Raw genomic sequence first — 17,169 nt, 5'->3', positions numbered from 1 at the left:
GCCCTGCCCACCTCGCCAACCACCGCGATCAGAACCCATGGACCCGCAACCACTTTGCACCGCCGGGCCCCCAGGCTGTCCCCGCCCCTGCGGGCTACAACATCTACGCCAATGGCGTTTCGCACCTCCAGCATCCGGGCGCGCACCCGCACGCCATACCCGGCGTCGGCATCCCCAACATGCAACATCACCACCAGAACTCCCTCACCTCCTACACCTCCCCTCCCAACGGCCACACCCAGTCGATTCATGCACTAGCTCCGCCCACCCCAGGCTCCGCTGGACAGGTCGTCACGCCGCATTGGCAACAGCAGCTGATCAAGTACGAGGTACGTGCTGATCCCACAGCCTTTGGCGATCCGTGACTGACGATCCTTCAGACCATCCGCGCTTCACGGTCACCGCACCACCGGGCACGAGCCAGCGCCATGGCGTCCCGTACCGTCGCCAAATCCGCCATCCCCATCACCAACCCGAACGCCATCCCTATCAAACCCCCCGCCGACGCCAACGGAAATGGTGTGGTCAAAGATGACAAATCAGCCGCGTCGTCTGCAGCGTCCGAAGGTTCGCCGGGCGCCGCGGCCACCAGTGAAGACCACCCTTCCTCCATCGTGGGGCCTATACAGGAGCAGACGAGACCCGCAGGGGAGAAGCAGACGGAGAACACATGGCATTCGCTCGACATGGGCGGTATCATGATCAAGAACATCCCGCCGACCTCTGGCCTCTTCGCCTTCACCTTCCTCACCAACCTCTACCTCAACCACAACCAACTCAGCCGAATTCCTCCCCAGATATCCAGATTGCGCCATCTAGAGCTTCTCGATCTCTCAGGGAATTTGCTGACCGCCCTCCCTGAAGAGCTCGGGATGCTCACGGAGTTGAAGGAGCTTTACGTATTCGACAACAAGTTGACGACACTGCCCCACCAGCTTGGCACGCTTCACCAACTCCAAACGTTGGGCATCGAAGGCAATCCGTTGGACGAGTCGCTTAAAAAGATAGTGCAGACCGAAGGCACTTCCACTCTCATCTCCTATCTCCGCGATAACTGTCCGAGACCCGACACACCCCCTCCCCGCGTCTTCCACTCCCTCATCAGCCCTGCCGAGCGTGAGGCCATGCAGAGCGATCCGAACGTAGAGACCCTCACCGTTCTCTGCTTCAACGTTCTGTGTGAGCGTGCAGCCACGGAACGTCTGTACGGCTATACTCCAAGTTGGGCCCTTCAATGGGACTACCGGAAGGAGCTCATCATGGCGGAGATCACCAATTACGACGCGGATGTGCTGTGTTTGCAGGAGGTGGACATCGGGCAGTACGAGGACTTCTTCGTGCCGCTGTTGGCGGAACAAGGGTACGACGGCGTGTACTGGCCCAAGTCGAGGCACAAGACGATGAGCGGGACGGATCGCCGGATGGTGGATGGCTGTGCGACGTTCTTCAAGGCATCCAAGTGAGTGGTCATCCCACGCCGGTGATCTTCGTGGGTTTTTGACATGGCTTCGTTCAGATTCCAGCTGGTGGAAAAGCACCTGATCGAGTTCAGCACGGTCGCCATGCAACGTCCGGACTTTAAGAAGACGGACGACATGTTCAACCGGATACTCGTTCGGGACAACATCGCCGTCGTCTGTCTGCTCGAGAACCGCGACTCCGGCACCCGCTTCATCATCGCCAATGCACACTTGCATTGGGACGCCCGCTGTGCCGATGTCAAGCTCGTGCAGACCGCGCTGCTCGTCGAGGAGACGGAGAAGATCGCGGACAACTTCGCGAGGTACCCGCCGCGCCCGCCGCAGCCCCAAACGCCGGGATCGACCGCCCCTCCGCAACGACCGCCTCCGATGTATTCGGATGGGACGAAGATCCCAACGCTCATCTGCGGTGACTTCAATTCCGTGCCCGGCAGCGGCGTGTACGAGTTCCTGTCGAACGGGTCGGTTCCTCCAGATCATCCAGACTGGCTATCACACGTCTACGGGCGATACACGTCCGACGGCGTACGGCACCGGTTGGGCCTAAAGAGTGTATACCAGTCGCTCGGCGAGCTCCCGATGACAAACTACACGGCCAACTACCAGGGTACTTTGGACTACATCTGGTACTCGACGCAGAACCTCTCCGTCAGCGCGGTGCTGAGCGAGGTGGATCGGACGTATCTGGAGAAGGTCGTTGGGTTCCCCAATACCAACTTCCCCTCAGAGTACGTACTTCTCGTTCGTCCGATTCGCTATCCGATTAACTGACCTCTTTGCCCAGTCACATCTGCATCGCCGCTGAGCTCCGTGTCCGTCCTCCTCGGGATTCACACTCGAACCGACCGCCCCCCGTCTTCCCGCCCTGATCAGGTCCCTGCATTCCACTCCCACACCTCCTGTCGCATACATCTTCTCCTTGCTTCGCCTTGTACATTTTAGGTTGGACGGGGCGTTCGTATGTTCAGCGTGCATGGGTTTCGGCGGATCCTTGTTTTTATCGCTACACGTGGGCTCTTTCTGGGACGCCTTGTGCCTCAATGCTTTGGATGGGTGAATCATCGCGTTTTGTGCCACAAACTTATTTCCTCTCACATTCTCTGCACATTGTTTGTTCTCCTCTTCTCTGTCACATGCCGCTCGTTGTTTTAATGTGATGTCGCACCGTTCACCCGAGTCCATTCGACCGTCCTGTAGCATGTGCCTGTATTGATTGTCACTTGTGGAAATCTAAAGCCTATCATCTCTCTCCAACCGAGCGCCAGTACATGGCGTCGCCTGGGGTATCATGCGCTGATGTAGGGCATCTCTCGAATCCACGCGCCCTTCTCAAGCGCCTCTACCGTCCTCCACACGATCTGTTCGCGCCTGATCCACATACGAGTGATGCCGTCGCCTGGAGGGCCGACGTTGCCCTTGCTCGGATCGTCGCTCAACGACGATCCCACCATGAGGCCGACACGGAGCAAGGTCCAGTTCAGGTGCGGCCGCTCGAACACGAGATAACCCATGGCGACAAACTCGGCCCAGCAGTCGCGGTCGAAGATTCGGACGGCTACGTTGCTGATCAGCAGCGTGACGGCGTTCAGCCGGTCCGTGTGATGCGGTAGCGCGCAAGTGGAGAGCGCGATGTATCTGCGTCGGAATATGAGCGAACAGCGACACGAGGAGAGGGAGGGGGGTCACCGTTTGATGCCGAACTCATCCATGAGTTTCACCACAATCTCCATCCCTTTTGTGATCGGCGTGCCGGCAGGATGGTGGCCTGCGTAGGCTGCACGGAGCGACAGAGCGTAAATAAGTTCCCGAAAAGCTGAGTATAGATGAGCTACCCGGCTCGCTCACGTCCAAGCATGTTGACTACAGCATCAGTGCCGACCACCGTTTCTCGCAACTTGTCGGCATCCGTCAGCTCGCCGACAATGACCGTCAGCTGATCAGACCCCGAGAGGTCTGCCGGTATCTTGCTGGGAGACCGAGTAAACGCGCGTACGCGATATCCCCGCGACAACAGGACGCGAAGTAACAGCAAGCCAGTGACACCCGTGGCACCGAACAAGGCAACGGTCACGAAGTTGGTAGAGTTGCTGGATGAGGACATCTTTCGATTCTGAGTTGTTGGCTCGAAGCACACCCGATGTCTTGTGGTTGCCCGTACTGAATGCTCGCACTCGATATTTTATAGCCGCCATCCTCCTGAAACTATACGGGCTGGATTGCCCATTCTTGCCGTTTGTCAGCAGTTCTAATGCGAGGAGTTGGTATTACAAAGAAAGAGCAACCAGACAAGAGAGCTGATTCATGGCCGTTGGGCGTAAAGCGCGTGAGGTACAAGTCTGCCTTTCCTCCGCCGCCGGGTGCAGGCGTCGCGCACCGCCACGCGGGTGCTTCTGAGTAAGTATTAACATTGGCCCGGTGCTCTGTATGGTCACTCACGTTTCAGATTATCCTGCATCACATAGCAGGAATCCAGGCAAAAATCTAGCTAGACCATAGCGCTGTGCAGTCCCGTCTCCGAAAGCTCGACGGGCTTCCACCCCGTTCCCCAGATCGAGTCTCGGCGCTTTTCATAAATCCGTATTGCGACGGGTCAAAATCCGTGGATAGTACAATGACGGCGATACCTTGTATGATCTTTAACTTCCTCTCTCTTGACTATATCTTGAACGGCGTGCATGCCCTCCCCTGAGTGTTTCCTCCGTTCTTGTCATATGTTTCCGGCCGACGTTCGTCTCTCCAGAACCTATCTGATACACATGGATCTCACGATGATTCGGCCCATTGTCTGCTGCTTCCTGCCGACACTGATGCACGTTCTCCCTGAATTTCTGGTGCCAACGACCGAATATCTCGTCCAGCTGCGTAATCTCGCCGGTCATGGAACCATCCTCGAGGCTATCGATGATGCACCCGCATGCTGTCACTCCTTCCTCCCTGTGTCGCGTAGCCGATCGAGGGATTTTGGGGCGGGAGCGGGTAACCTGCTTGAAGGTGTCTTCGCCATGAGCGCCATCTGTATGCGCGCGAGGAGATGCACCATCGTGAGACCCCAGAAACGGCTCACACTGACGATGGCAGCCAGATATAGCCCACCCAGCGCCCATGAGTTGCTCCCGAGGATCAGTCCTTGGGCTACGTACGTCTCTACGAAGGACCAGGGCAGGCGGATCACGCTGAGGGATGGGGGAGCGCGCATGTGCTCAACAGCTTCGCGTACATCGCAGTATGGGGCCGCTATAATGTCCGCCGGCGCGATCTCTGAGAGCTTGTCGAGTGCCGTGAGTTTCAAGCGAACGTTCGTGGCGCCCACGTTGAGCAGTTTGCTTCGTCCAGAAGCGACACCGAAGTGGACCGCTTCCTTGGGAAGTATGCGCTCTGCAAGTGGGCTGGTACCTGTCTTCGCCGCGGCTGTTGCTGGGAAAATACGAGCATCCGGCGTGTCCGACGCCTTTAGTGGATCCACGAGTGATCCCGTCACGAGGAAGAGAATCGATGGCAATCGATGACTAACGATATTGCCTCGGTATGATCATAGGACATATCGGATGGCCAGGATAGAAACCTAGAGGCCGAGCCATATGTACGACTGTCGTGCGGAAGAGGAGCCGAGAAGAAGGTAGTTGCATACGTAGAATGCGACGAAGGCGAGGGTTGTAAGCGCGGCCACGAGCCGAATGGTCCATTTGTCTCCGCCCCGACGTACCCATGGTCGATCGTGACGAGTTTGCCAATGTATCGCAATCGTTGACGATCGGTTCTGTGTTCGCCGTATCGGAATCACGGATTACAGCGCTGTCCAGTCCATCCGAGAAGCGATCAGAAGCATGGAGGTGGGACAACGGTGCCGCCCCAGCGTCGTTATAAATTTGCAACAGTACCGGCACCATAGCTATCCACAGAGTGGACGTTTGGTGCGTTGGCCTCAAAACCATCAACGGAGCGATGGTGCAAATGACGGAAACAATGACGCAGAAGGCGATGTCGGCGCTCTCTCGCAAGGCGCGAGGGCCAGTGAAGGGACATTTAGTGAACCCAATGACAACGATATGCGGCCTCCGCCCCGAGGAGTTGGAATTCCTCTCGTCGACTAGCCCCAAAAGTCGTTGCTTGTCGTCTTGCCACCAACTATCGGGTCCGAGTCTAGACCGGCCGCTCGCCGATGGTACGCCAACCACCACTGTGCTTCTGGAGCCTGATGTCTTTCGAGCTGTGAACGCCCCTGCACCCGACAGTTTCACCCCCGCCGCCTCGGCGCCGGCGATCCCGACGACGAGCATGAGACACGCGCGGAGGACGCCAAGGATCCCAAAGAGCGACCACACGCCTGACATCCGCTCCCAGTACAGCGCGAGAGAGCTTTTATACTTCTGCTCTACGGTGTCGGACGCGAGGATAGAGAGAACCGCAGACAGATCTTGAAATTGGAGACTATATCGCTCGCGCTATCCGCCTCCGCGTTGACTGCTGCTCGGGAGTCCGCCAGTAGAGGCAAAGCTTGTGAAAAGCGAGCGAGCCACAGAAAGCTCAACAACCGGCGTTGGCACAGATAATCCATGGGTATGCAGTGGAATGGGCGGAGGCGATGATGTGGTCCACAGGATGTTCTCCGTCGTCATCCGAGAAGAACGGATACAAAACACCTGGATACAGAGCGTCTGTTTGTTGCCCGCGCAGCATAGGTCGGATGTTGATGCACGTCCGAAACGTACAGTACGTACGTCCCCACACTAACTCTAAAGCTGTGCGCGAGCGTGTTGGAAGTAGTTTGTATGCCGCGTCAAACTCGTCTGAGAACGTCAAGGCAGGCGTCGATGATCGCCAAAATACGTCTAGACAGTCTACATACTTTGTACAACATCAGACGTCACAACGAGTACATCCGCGCTGAAGCGGAAATAAATGATGAATACATAATGAGCACGAAGGAAGAATCGAAGTCCCGTGATTAGGCGCCGGGGTGAGAACGAAATGTCGAGCGTAACCAATGAGTCAAGAGCCTACAAACAAACAATTTAGTCAAAGCGGATCGCCGGCGGATAAAAAGGACTGTCTGTTCGACGAACATCCTCTAGGGTCTTAGCGCTCTCGTTCTTCAAGCGATGACGCAGTAAGTCTGCGTGGAGCTGCCATGGTCGAAGGAAAGGGGCAGTTCCTCCGTGTCCGTGGTGCGGGCGATGACGCAGTATGTCTGCGTGGACGAGGACGAGTCCTGGTCGCAGGGTTGGTTCGGGGTGGGATCCGCCGAAGCAGAGGCGGAAGATATGATGGCGAAAGAGTCCATTGATGATGGCTGACTGGACAAATGAGAGAACCGGGCGGTTGTAGAACAAAGAGCGAGGACTTGATCGTCTGCTGCTTATCAGAGGGCAGCTTGCGTCGGCCTTTTATCCATCGTAGGTGTCTTGCAAGGGACGAGGCGCAGCTGAGCATTGAGACACGGCGGTGTGGCCAGGTGGACGCGGACAATAACGACGGCAAGGAACGAGCGATCGACATGCTTTGAGCTGCTTTGCCTTGATCTGAGACACGTACCTTCGGCACCAGCAACAGGGTACTGCATCGTCTTAATTCCTCTTGCCTTCGGGCGGCAACAATACTCTGATAGCGTCGGCAGAGTAATCGAGAAATTTCAGAGCTACCCAAGGTTTGAGCGCTGTTCGCTCGCTGGCCGACTCGATATTACTGTCGAGACTCGGCTACTGCGGATGGTGGCACAGTTGGTACGCTTGGATATATCTTGCAAGGCAGAATGCTGCATGGCCCAGAGTTGCCTAGTTCAGGAACGGATGCGACAATAGGCGTTCGTAGCTCGAGGTGGCAAGATGCAGGCCGACGCCGATCATGACATATCCCGCCTGAACACGTGGCACTTCGGAGTCATGTCGTCGTACAAGCAGCTTCAATATGTACGAGACGTTTCACTTTCCTGAGATTGTAAGGAAGAACGAAACCGTCGAGTTGAGTTCCTATCCTACTACGAATAGCGTACAACATATGCTAACGCTCTCTTCTTCAAGTACATGTCATAAATGCGGAGTGTACATTGCAATGATGATATCGACACCCTGAGGCGGATAAAGATAGTCCAAACGTTAAGGGGACCTGGCGGTCGGTAGAAATCGAAGTCGGAATGCAATGCGAGCCGGGTCGTGAACGAAGATAGTGTTATCGCGGCGTGTGATCGTGCATGCGTGAATAATCTAGGCAATGCTGGGGTGCGTCGTGGTGGTGGAATGGTCTGCCGGGGAGGGTAAGTTCGAACGACCTGAAATATGACACGAGAACCCCAAAAGCTCACTATGTCGATGGTGAACACAGTCAGCGTGTCCTCATGCGATGACGCAGTAGGTCTGCGTCGAAGTGCTGCCATCGAATGACAGCGGCCCCTCCGCGTCCTCGGTGCGCGCGATGACGCAGTAGGTCTGGGTAGACGAGGATGAATCTTCGTTGGAGGGGAATTGAGGTTGCGCGGTCGACTCCGAAGAGCTGGAGATCGAGAGGATGGTCGTGAAGGAGTCCATTGCAGGTAGCTTTTGGAGAGGGGTGGGTAAGGAGACGGATCCGAGGACTCGCTGGAATGAGGGCGTGAAGCGACGGCGAAGCGACTTCTTCGACACAGGTGGACGAAGGGCGGCTCTATAAGTACCAGGATCATCACCTCGGACCCAGAGGGAGCACGCAGTCAGAGTTCTAAGCAGCGCAGGATGGTCAACAATAAGCACACAAAAGAGCAGGTCCAAAAAGGGCAACTTCGTCGGGGAGAACGAGCCCCCACAGTGAGACAATGTCAATCAGTCGGCAAATAGGCTCGCATCAGCATCTCGGGGAGAGTAATCTTTTTGTTTGGAGTCGGATCCGGGTGGTGATATTGCGTGGACCGGGACGGGACCGGTGTGAGGCACAAGACAGGACAGTGCAAAACAATAAGATCCAAATAGCGGCACGAAGTACATCGGAGATCCGGACATGGTGCAGCAGAGGCTGGACGTTGTTCCAAGACAGGCAAGGTCTTTTTGTGTTGGCACTCGCGGCTGGGACAAAGTGACGCGTGGCCGGGATGAAAGACAAAAAGCTGCAAACGTCGGGATTTACCGTATCTGGAAGGAAGCAGGACGACTCGGACACCGGGCCACCGGCCTGATCCGACCGGTCACGACTTCGTGCGTCTGCATTCTCGGTCGAAATCCCGGTGATGTCACCATACACTCTGACGCCCTACTGATCTCTGTGAGGATATGACTTAGACGCCAGGAGGAGTATCCCTCCTACTGTATCCGTCAGTTTGACGGGTGCACGTGCGGTGCGTTGATATGCCCGCCGGGCTCGTCTCGTTCTCTCCACCGTTTACTACACTCGCGTGTCCGGTGGAGGTGAGATCCCTCCGCATACATTCACATACATGTATTAACTAGCCGACCTGTAGCCTTACACGCGGCTACAGGTAAATAAGACCGTTTACTACACTCGCGTGTCCGGTGGAGCCTTACACGCGGCTACAGGTCTTAACAATTTCTACGTTCAGTCGATGGCGTTGCATGTGGAACTGTTGGAGGTCAGTGCCGCGCCGGGGTGTCCCTGAATCTTGCTGACTGGCGGCGCAGATCAGCGCCCCTGGGCTTGCCTACATCGTTGTGGGAAGTTTCGTGGTCGCATTCAGCATGGTTTCTCTATTGGTGAAAGAAAGAGTCAGTTCGCCGTCCGATCCACTCAAATCCTGAACGCCTTATCTCGCGCAGATGTACATTAACGAAGTCGTCCTTGGTACCGCGTTCGGCGTCCTCATGGGGCCCCATGTAGCGAACATATTTGACCCTCGTTCTTGGGGATCGCATGAGCGGACCATCACCCTTGAGGTGACCCGAATTGTTTTAGCCACCGGCCTGTTCGCGATTGGGGTCGAACTGCCACGGAATTACATGGCAAAGCATGCCAAAGGTTTACTAATCATGGTTGTGCCTACGATGGCATTCGGCTGGTGAGTCATGCTCTTCATTCGGAACACGATCGATATGCCTCAACGGGCCCTCATTCGACAGGGTTGTGGTAGCCGGTGCGTCCGCACCCGTTTTGCCGGCACATGACATCCGAGAACGACGAGCGTTTCGTTCAGGGATATTGCGCGCTCTGATGCCGCATCTGAGCTACATCTCTTGTCTTGCCATATCAGCGTGTTTGACGCCCACGGATCCGATCATCTGTGCCGCTATAGTGGGCGAGCAAGACTCCAACATTATTCGTCGACATGGATTGATGATCATCGCCAGGTGGCAAGTTCGCGGTGAAACATGTCCCGCAAAATCTGCGGCGCATCCTATCAGCCGAGTCCGCGGCGAACGATGGCCTTGCGTATCCTTTCATCAGCATCTCGTTATACCTCACATTGGAGACGTCCAGAGCTGTCGCGATTGAGAAATGGATCCTGGTGGGCTGGTTATGTCAGTCTTTGCTCGGTTCAACCACGTCGAATACCACGGCTGACGGCGGCTGCGCAGATCAGGTTGTCCTCGGAACATTGATCGGCGCCGTGATTGGTGCGTACTGCTTCGTCTGGGTTTCGTTGGTAATCGTTCAACCCGTAGCGTAGGGATTGCATTTTCGAACCTCATGAAGTTTACCCATCGCAAAGGCTTCATTGACCGCGAATCATATGTTGCCCAGTACCTTGCGCTGGCCTTCCTCACCGTCGGCGTTTGCAGCACCCTCGGCGTCGACGATCTGCTCGCAGCCTTTGCAGCTGGATCGTAAGTTCCTTCATGCGTTTCACGGGCTTGGGAGTGACGTGGGATCACAGGGCGATATCTTGGGATGGGCATTTCAACATCCAGATTGAAAACGAAGTGTTCTCCTCCGTCATTGACCTCGTCCTCAATTGTGCCTGCTTTGTTTACATTGGCGCGTGGCTCCCGTTCGACAGTTTTCATGTCCCCGATCTTGGCTTAGAGCCGTGGAGACTCGTAATCTTGGTCATCGCCATAATGATAACGCGGCGAATCCCCAGCATGCTGCTTCTGTATCGGTTCATTCCAGAGATCACAACGTGGAGAGAGGCATTGTTCTCCGGGCACTTCGGTACGCCCATCTCATTTGGTTTCATCCGAGGCGCAACTGACGTGAACCCCGCGTTTTAGGTCCAGTACGGTTTGAGGTGTTCCTCGTGTGCTTCGCGTTACTTACGAAAATCCTAGATGGGAGTTGGCGCAATCTTTATATCTACTCTCGCTCTCATCAGACTGCCTGAAGCACAGGACCCCCCTCAGAACCAACAGGAGTTGCTCGCAGCGACCTTGCAACCGGTTGTATCCTTCGTGGTTCTGGCGTCTATCTTGATCCGTTAGTCCTTGTGTTCACGTTTTGTCTCGTTCTACTCAATGTTGTCATCGCTCCAGATGGCCTCTCTATACCTTTCTTCACAGTCGGGCGCAAGGTTCACTCTCGCACTGTGTCGTTGTCTCACACTTTGACATCACGTCAAAACACTGCGTTAGCCCCGGAATGGCTGTTGGGCGTGCGTCGAGCCGCACCTATAAACACCAGCTTCAGCCAACCTCAAGTGGAGAGTGGCACCATAGAGCAGTCGGACGGTGACAGGCTCGAAGCTCGTGCGCACTACTTCCATCAAGAGGCGTCCACGCATACATCCGAGGAGAGCGTACCCGTTCTCAGGGGCGAAGACGTTGGCATGGGACTGCCGAGCTGGGCAGCTGCTGGAGAAGCCAGCATGGTTCTTGAAGATGCTACCTCGCGAAGCGAGAGGCTGTCTGACGAGCAAAAGGTGCGTTCGAGATCGAATAGAGGACGCGTCTGACATTATATACCCCAGAGCATTCGTGCGTCTAAGGATGCGGTGAATACTGGCCATATAACCCCTTCATCAGGGGCTCAGGCCCCCCACACAGTGCACTTTCCGTCGACGCCACAGCTCACCCTGGAGGGTGACGAGGTTTCGCGTGTGCTTCATCGCAGAACTGGCGATGGATCCGGTCCTCGCGCTCCCCTAGCGTCCCACTCCGCCGGGGAAACACAGAACTCCAAGACTGTCCATTTCCCCCCCAAACAATAACATTGGCTGAGGCGCCTTTCCTAAGCGCGAAGAGGTTCGGTTCATGCAGTAGATGTTTACTCGGGTCCTTGCGTGGAAGACGTTGGATCCGTTCGAATCGTGCTATCCAATCAGTCCTCATAACTTACTCGTGTGTCCGCTGTTGTCTGCAGAAATCGCTCCTCTACATTGCGCGGTATGAGATCGTAGTGGTGGGCGTAGAATGCTTCACTGACAGACGGGATACATCGAGGGCTAGAATGAGGGTACGCTAAGAATGATTCCAAGAACACAAGTCCAATGTCGACAAGTATAGCAAATGTCCTTCGTGCGCACGAAGTGGCCGGACAACATAATACATGAGCAAGCCATTTACTATTACAATATGATGGCATGTCTGTGTCGTAACGAGAGGAAGCAATATGAAGGGTGAAGGGACTACTCGAACGGATTCGTCCGACCAGCCTTGAGAAGACAAGAACCATGAGTTTCGTTCCAAAATAAGGGGGGAATGAGCTCATACCTGGTCATCAGTGTCGTGGGTTGGTCCACATCCACAGAGCCAGTCGGTCCACCATCTGGTTTTCTCCGCATCGTTGGGTTGTTCCGGAGGCGGCGCGTCAACGGTAGGGCGGGAGACGGGTTCGGGAGGTCGGTTCGCATGTGGGGTCCCCACTCTTGGAGGCGGCGTTCTCGGTGGTGGTATGTCGAATGGCTGGGGCGGTGGTGGACGAGGCTTGGCGGTCGCGGGTTCGTCCATGTATGATGCTGTAGCCTGAAGCACAGGGCGCTCTGGAGGTGGCATAGTCGATGAGCGACTCTTGGGCGTGCGCTCAAGGTCGGTTACAACATCCGGGTCCGGAGAGGGTTCAAGGATTGCACTACTCTGCTGAGTTGGAGGGTCGTCGAAGGGGGAAGCTGTGGTGACATTGTCCACGAATGGATTCTTAGGACGACTGGAAGACGTTGATGGACGCGGCGACACTCCGGGTGAATGCACCTGCGGAGTGGGCAAGCCGACGTCCAAGTCGGTCATGGGCAATGAATCCTGGGAGGAGCGCGGAAGGGCGGCATGCGCGCCCACACCTGTGCTTGGCGGTCTGTTCTTCCGGCTATTGCTCCAGAGCAGGCTCGCTCTCCGGGCGACGTCGCCGACGATGGACGTTTGCGCAACCGCTACGGACCCTTCGCGAGCGCTCCGTCGTCGCTGACGTTCCGCTTCCTCCCAGCGACGCAACGTCTGCCCAGACGAACGTCAATCCGAAACCCCGTGCAGTCAAGCAATATCTCGACGCTCACCTCTTCGACCCGTCGTGTTTCCGCCTCCTCATCTGTCATTGGAGGGTAGTGTTCCACACCAGGACTCAACCCGTCTTCGCTACCGCCTTCCATGGAACTGTCATGCGATGAGTCCCTCGCCCTTGCTTTCCCCTTCCTGTCTGGGACCCTCAAGCTCGAATCGTGTTCCGCCCAAGCATCGGGTTTGGTGAGATCAACCTCGGTCGTAGGCGAAGGCGGCAGAGACGGCAGAGGTTGCGGACCGCCTGCGTCCGGCACAGGTAATGGTAGGTTCATGTTGTAAACTTGCTGTCACGAAGTGAATCCGCTCGAGAGACGACCGGAAACCCAAATTGACGTATGCCGAGAAACGCGAGTAATGCTCTGCGCAGCTGGGTGGGTGTCGGCCACGAACGTGACCTGGACGGATGATATCATCGTATCCTTACTACGCCCGCCCGTCCGTCCATCGATCCTCACCTCGCCCTCCGCTCTCGACATAGCTTACGGCGTCCTCGGCGGACTTTTTGACAAGAAAAAATAAATCCGATCGCAGTAATGTAAAGTAAAGTGACATCATCTACGTTCGGTCGGACAACGACACCGCCAACGCAGATGAATCCGAAAGTGTATACATCGCCACTAAAGAGCGTCCGAGTACAAATGCCGACCTAACCCCGTCGACAGCCTGGGTATCAGAATTTGTTGTGGTGATGGTCCATGACGAGGCCACCCTCGTCCGAATACTGTCCATCGTCAGAATACTCGTTCCGCAGCCCACTCGACTTCATATTGCCTAGCATGGGCATGTGAGAATCTTCCGATGCCGCACCATCACGGCTATAGACTGTACTGCGCGCACTGGCATTGCCCAAGGTGAGCACCGAGTTGCGAGCGGTCTCACGCATTTGCAGGATGTTCTGACGGAAGGCGTTCTGTATTCGCGACACAGGTTAGCGGGTATCCTCCATGCCCTGCTGGAGAGGGGTCACGCACCTGCTCGCGCCAGTATTGCATGCGCTTTTCGCGCTCAACGTCACGTTGCCGGCGATGTACTATGAACAGCGCAAGGAGTGTTCCAAACATGCCTAATATCTGATGAGCGCGGCACCTATCAGGGTCATCGCTCTCGCTTACCTCCAAATATGCCGATGGCTACGATAATGTAAACCCAGATGGCCACTTTTGATGGAGCGCTCGCATCCTTTCCGCACTTGCCCGAAGACATGCAGTTGAAGGAGATGCACCTAGGATCGATCAGCACAGGAACCGAAGACGTCTCAGTATACGTACTCCTTATCCGCGTCACAGTCTTCGCCTTCCGCTTTTTGCGCCGAGCACTTCAAGTTAGTGGCGTCGCAGTAAAGTCCGATCTTGCAATTGCCTCTGTAAATCTGTCAGAGATGAACCTTGGTGCCTTGGGGAGACGCGTACCGAGAAACGATATCAATGAACTCGCTGCCATCCGAAGCATAACCGATGTACGCGGTGTTTTCGACGATACAATCATCACCAAGGGTCTTGTTCGCCCACCTTGAGCGCAATCAGTTATGGCGAACGGAAGGATATAATCAGGACGTACATGCACTGGTAATTAAGGCATACCGAGCCATTGACATTGAGACCCTTGTTGCTGGTGTCGCGTAGTTCCAGAAAGTTGGGCGGTCCTTCGCACTCGTCTATATCGCGAACGTCAGCTTCGACTTGCCATTCGAAGTAGGTAGAATACAATGCTGACCGTCTCGTTGAAACTGACAGGGGCTTCCAACGGGAAGCAAATCTAGGCACTGGTCCTCTTCGTCCGGGCAGAACTGCCCCTTGCTGCACCTCGGCGGGATCACGTTCGAATCCTCGGGGTATCCGAACGGGAATTCGTCCTTCCTACATCCTTTCAACACGCAGGTCCCGTTGCTCGCGCAATACGTCTCCGAGTCGCAGTCGGTGAAAAATTGGTAGGTGCCCGCCTGGAGTCGGTTGTCAGACTGGCTGCAGGCCCCGTCCTTGGCAACGCTGCCAGCATCGACGTGAGCAGACAGCCAAGTGAGGGCGAATAAAACGAGTGTGTGGGGTAGTAATAAGGTCATGGCTGGCAGAGTCTGTTGTTCGGCGCGGAATAGAGACACGTCGCCTCGGAGGGTATCTGGCAGGCCACCGGAGTCGGCGGTTGCTCGAGGGGTAGCGGTACAAGGTATAATCTCATCACGTGTATCGTCGGCGTCCGACGGATTTCGCAGAGACACCTCTGACAGGCCTCACAGAACGCGGAACTCTCGATAGACGTCGTTATTATTTACCACACCCCGGACAGCAATGGACAACATCGTGGACGAAAACATCACACTCGGCACAGAAATCGTATGAACAGTCAGGACATCGATATCGCCCTAGGGGGCTCATCCCTTCGGAGACAGTCACCGACGACGCAGGCGCTGACTCGCGAAATTGCCGCCCACAAGCGTGGCAGGTAGCAGGGGCGTTCGGTTTATCAGTCAGAGACGTCCTAGCATTTGATGTCATGTATATTTGCTAGCATAAAGTAGGCAAACACTTACACCGCTGTGTACGGCTTGACAGGGAAAAGATGGTGATAGCTGCGTGCAAGATGCGGCGAACTGACGATCATCAAGCCGCAAATATCGCAATCGGTGGGCACGTCGCACACTTTCGCGAGGCATCGAGGACAGAGGAAACCCTCGCTCTTGAGCTCCGAGTGACACACGCATAGGCTCGGCGGCGATGTATCTGGCAATCGAGTCGGAAAACCCATTATCATGAGGTCGGCCGTTGCGCCACCACTGCCCGCCTTGGATGTCAGGGCTCGTTGAGCTGGCGGCGGGATCAATTCGAATAGAAGGTCTTTGTAGTGGCCTTCGTTCATCGCCACACCAAACTGACCTGTTCCTCGATTTCGACGTGAATGAGGGAACACCAAGGTCCGCTAACTTGCTTACCGCCAGTCTTGTCGCATATTTCGCGACATATTTTCATCTCTGCCGCAAGAGCGACGATGGATATTCGAATTCGATCCTTGATGCAGGCATCAAGCGTATCGTGTATGTTGCCAGGATCAACAGTCGTCAACGATCCAAAGACGATGAGGATCTCCTTGGACGAATGCGTTGGGAGATGGCTAATTACTCAGTTAGCAGAGATCTATCGCGGCAAATACAGCCTGGACAAACCTCATGCTGCTCCGTGCCATCTCGATCGCATTTTGTAGGCTCGGCTCCCCGTTTGGCTCCATTTTATGTCGTTCAGAGATTGCCTTCAGCACATCCTGGGGGTTTCCTAGCGTTTGTCAGAGATGACGAGGAGGACTCCTGGGCGTCGTACTCACCGGACATCTGTCCGATACGTTCTCCGACTCCGGCTCGCATACCCACAATGCCGATCTGTCCCAGCGGATTCTGGTCAAACCATTCCGTAATGAATTCGCGTGCATATTCCAACGTCAACCCGAATCTTGTAGGTCGCATGTCTCGGTCCGTCATGGACGATGAAAGGTCAAGTACGAGGATGAGGTGCCGGATGATTGTCCTGCGGATGGCTCCGCCAGGACCAAGTAGTCTGTAACGCCCATACGTATCAGTGACCGTTGTCCAGCAATACTGCAGAAAAGCGACCTGCGTCTGCGCCCTCGTGCAACAAGATCTTGTACGGCTGCCGTCAAGCTTCCTGTTTCATCCTCCTGTACCATGTCCCAAGAGCGCGTATAGGACGCCTCCCATGCATATGGTTGCTGAATTGCATACGTTCCAGCTTCACTTAGCACGATTTTCTGGAGGAAAAGTGGTAGAGACCGACCTCGCTCGCTTTGCTCTTTCCTTTTCTCCGACCACTCTTGTCGGTCGCCTTTCCCTTCCCCTTCCCCTGCGACCGTCCGTTGGGTTCGTCCAGGATGTCTACATCCGAGTCTGAATCCACGTCCATGACGAAGTCGCCCGCTCTGCGCGGCGGCATGTCGGCGTCGTATCACAACTGGTTCAGGGCGGTAGATTGCAACTTTTTGACCACACAAGAGTCGAGGATCGAACCACTATTGACCGCGTGCGATGCTGAAGAACGACTTCGGGCAAGACGTAGGCGCGTAAATCGCGCCTGTGGCTGCGGGACTGATGCTTCTCGATTCGGGTAGACACTGCGGGAAACAGGCTGAATCTGGGCAAAATATATCAGAAACGATTGACAAAATAAGTCAGAGAAGCTATGAGATAAGCTGACCCAAATGATGTCAAACTTACTGCAAAGAGACCGGGAAAGTATTCATATTTTCGACATATATCTGCATCCTTGAGATAAATCTGTCATACAGTACCCGACCAGTCCTTTATACACCAAAAATGTAATTTGACCATTACTCCATGTCCTCCC

At 55.3% G+C, this 17,169-nt stretch overlaps 8 protein-coding genes across 8 annotated transcripts; 2 read left to right on the top strand and 6 right to left on the bottom strand.

The window, feature by feature from the left end:
• Nucleotides 1-179: 179 nt before the first annotated feature.
• Nucleotides 180-2,350, top strand: PUNSTDRAFT_62694 (glucose-repressible alcohol dehydrogenase transcriptional effector; the record flags this gene model as incomplete). Its single annotated transcript, XM_007381524.1, has 4 exons — nucleotides 180-329; nucleotides 381-1,459; nucleotides 1,517-2,209; nucleotides 2,266-2,350. 4 exons carry the CDS (start codon nucleotides 180-182, stop codon nucleotides 2,348-2,350), a joined length of 2,007 nt encoding a protein of 668 aa, XP_007381586.1.
• A 417-nt stretch (nucleotides 2,351-2,767) lies between these two features.
• PUNSTDRAFT_132188 (NAD(P)-binding protein) lies at nucleotides 2,768-3,582 on the bottom strand (the record flags this gene model as incomplete). The annotated part of the gene is made up of 3 exons (XM_007381523.1): nucleotides 2,768-3,116; nucleotides 3,168-3,255; nucleotides 3,327-3,582. 3 exons carry the CDS (start codon nucleotides 3,580-3,582, stop codon nucleotides 2,768-2,770), a joined length of 693 nt encoding a protein of 230 aa, XP_007381585.1.
• Nucleotides 3,583-4,401: 819 nt separating this feature from the next.
• On the bottom strand, nucleotides 4,402-5,812 carry PUNSTDRAFT_132187 (uncharacterized protein; the record flags this gene model as incomplete). Its single annotated transcript, XM_007381522.1, has 2 exons — nucleotides 4,402-4,895; nucleotides 5,185-5,812. 2 exons carry the CDS (start codon nucleotides 5,810-5,812, stop codon nucleotides 4,402-4,404), a joined length of 1,122 nt encoding a protein of 373 aa, XP_007381584.1.
• Nucleotides 5,813-7,810: 1,998 nt separating this feature from the next.
• On the bottom strand, nucleotides 7,811-8,449 carry PUNSTDRAFT_132186 (uncharacterized protein; the record flags this gene model as incomplete). Its single annotated transcript, XM_007381521.1, has 2 exons — nucleotides 7,811-8,117; nucleotides 8,433-8,449. The coding sequence occupies 2 exons, from the start codon at nucleotides 8,447-8,449 to the stop codon at nucleotides 7,811-7,813; spliced, it is 324 nt and encodes a 107-aa protein (XP_007381583.1).
• A 768-nt stretch (nucleotides 8,450-9,217) lies between these two features.
• Nucleotides 9,218-11,286, top strand: PUNSTDRAFT_62304 (uncharacterized protein; the record flags this gene model as incomplete). The annotated part of the gene is made up of 9 exons (XM_007381520.1): nucleotides 9,218-9,456; nucleotides 9,518-9,531; nucleotides 9,592-9,717; nucleotides 9,746-9,916; nucleotides 9,974-10,012; nucleotides 10,066-10,222; nucleotides 10,273-10,568; nucleotides 10,674-10,811; nucleotides 10,868-11,286. 9 exons carry the CDS (start codon nucleotides 9,218-9,220, stop codon nucleotides 11,284-11,286), a joined length of 1,599 nt encoding a protein of 532 aa, XP_007381582.1.
• A 454-nt stretch (nucleotides 11,287-11,740) lies between these two features.
• PUNSTDRAFT_119194 (uncharacterized protein) lies at nucleotides 11,741-13,137 on the bottom strand. Its single transcript, XM_007381519.1, has 3 exons — nucleotides 12,820-13,137; nucleotides 12,044-12,760; nucleotides 11,741-11,985 (listed from the first exon to the last, which is right to left on the bottom strand). Exons 1-3 carry the CDS (start codon nucleotides 13,093-13,095, stop codon nucleotides 11,959-11,961), a joined length of 1,020 nt encoding a protein of 339 aa, XP_007381581.1. The 5' UTR covers nucleotides 13,096-13,137; the 3' UTR covers nucleotides 11,741-11,958.
• A 207-nt stretch (nucleotides 13,138-13,344) lies between these two features.
• On the bottom strand, nucleotides 13,345-14,919 carry PUNSTDRAFT_50807 (uncharacterized protein). Its single transcript, XM_007381518.1, has 7 exons — nucleotides 14,537-14,919; nucleotides 14,381-14,477; nucleotides 14,233-14,331; nucleotides 14,092-14,184; nucleotides 13,936-14,045; nucleotides 13,795-13,886; nucleotides 13,345-13,733 (listed from the first exon to the last, which is right to left on the bottom strand). The coding sequence occupies exons 1-7, from the start codon at nucleotides 14,880-14,882 to the stop codon at nucleotides 13,494-13,496; spliced, it is 1,077 nt and encodes a 358-aa protein (XP_007381580.1). The 5' UTR covers nucleotides 14,883-14,919; the 3' UTR covers nucleotides 13,345-13,493.
• Nucleotides 14,920-15,346: 427 nt separating this feature from the next.
• PUNSTDRAFT_62710 (Ssl1-domain-containing protein) lies at nucleotides 15,347-16,758 on the bottom strand (the record flags this gene model as incomplete). Its single annotated transcript, XM_007381517.1, has 6 exons — nucleotides 15,347-15,693; nucleotides 15,750-15,928; nucleotides 15,981-16,086; nucleotides 16,136-16,365; nucleotides 16,422-16,537; nucleotides 16,603-16,758. 6 exons carry the CDS (start codon nucleotides 16,756-16,758, stop codon nucleotides 15,347-15,349), a joined length of 1,134 nt encoding a protein of 377 aa, XP_007381579.1.
• Nucleotides 16,759-17,169: the final 411 nt, after the last annotated feature.

Source organism: Punctularia strigosozonata (genome assembly GCF_000264995.1).
Source record: "Punctularia strigosozonata HHB-11173 SS5 unplaced genomic scaffold PUNSTscaffold_3, whole genome shotgun sequence".
Lineage (NCBI taxonomy): Eukaryota > Fungi > Basidiomycota > Agaricomycetes > Corticiales > Punctulariaceae > Punctularia > Punctularia strigosozonata.
This window is presented reverse-complemented; position numbering and strand designations above follow the sequence as displayed.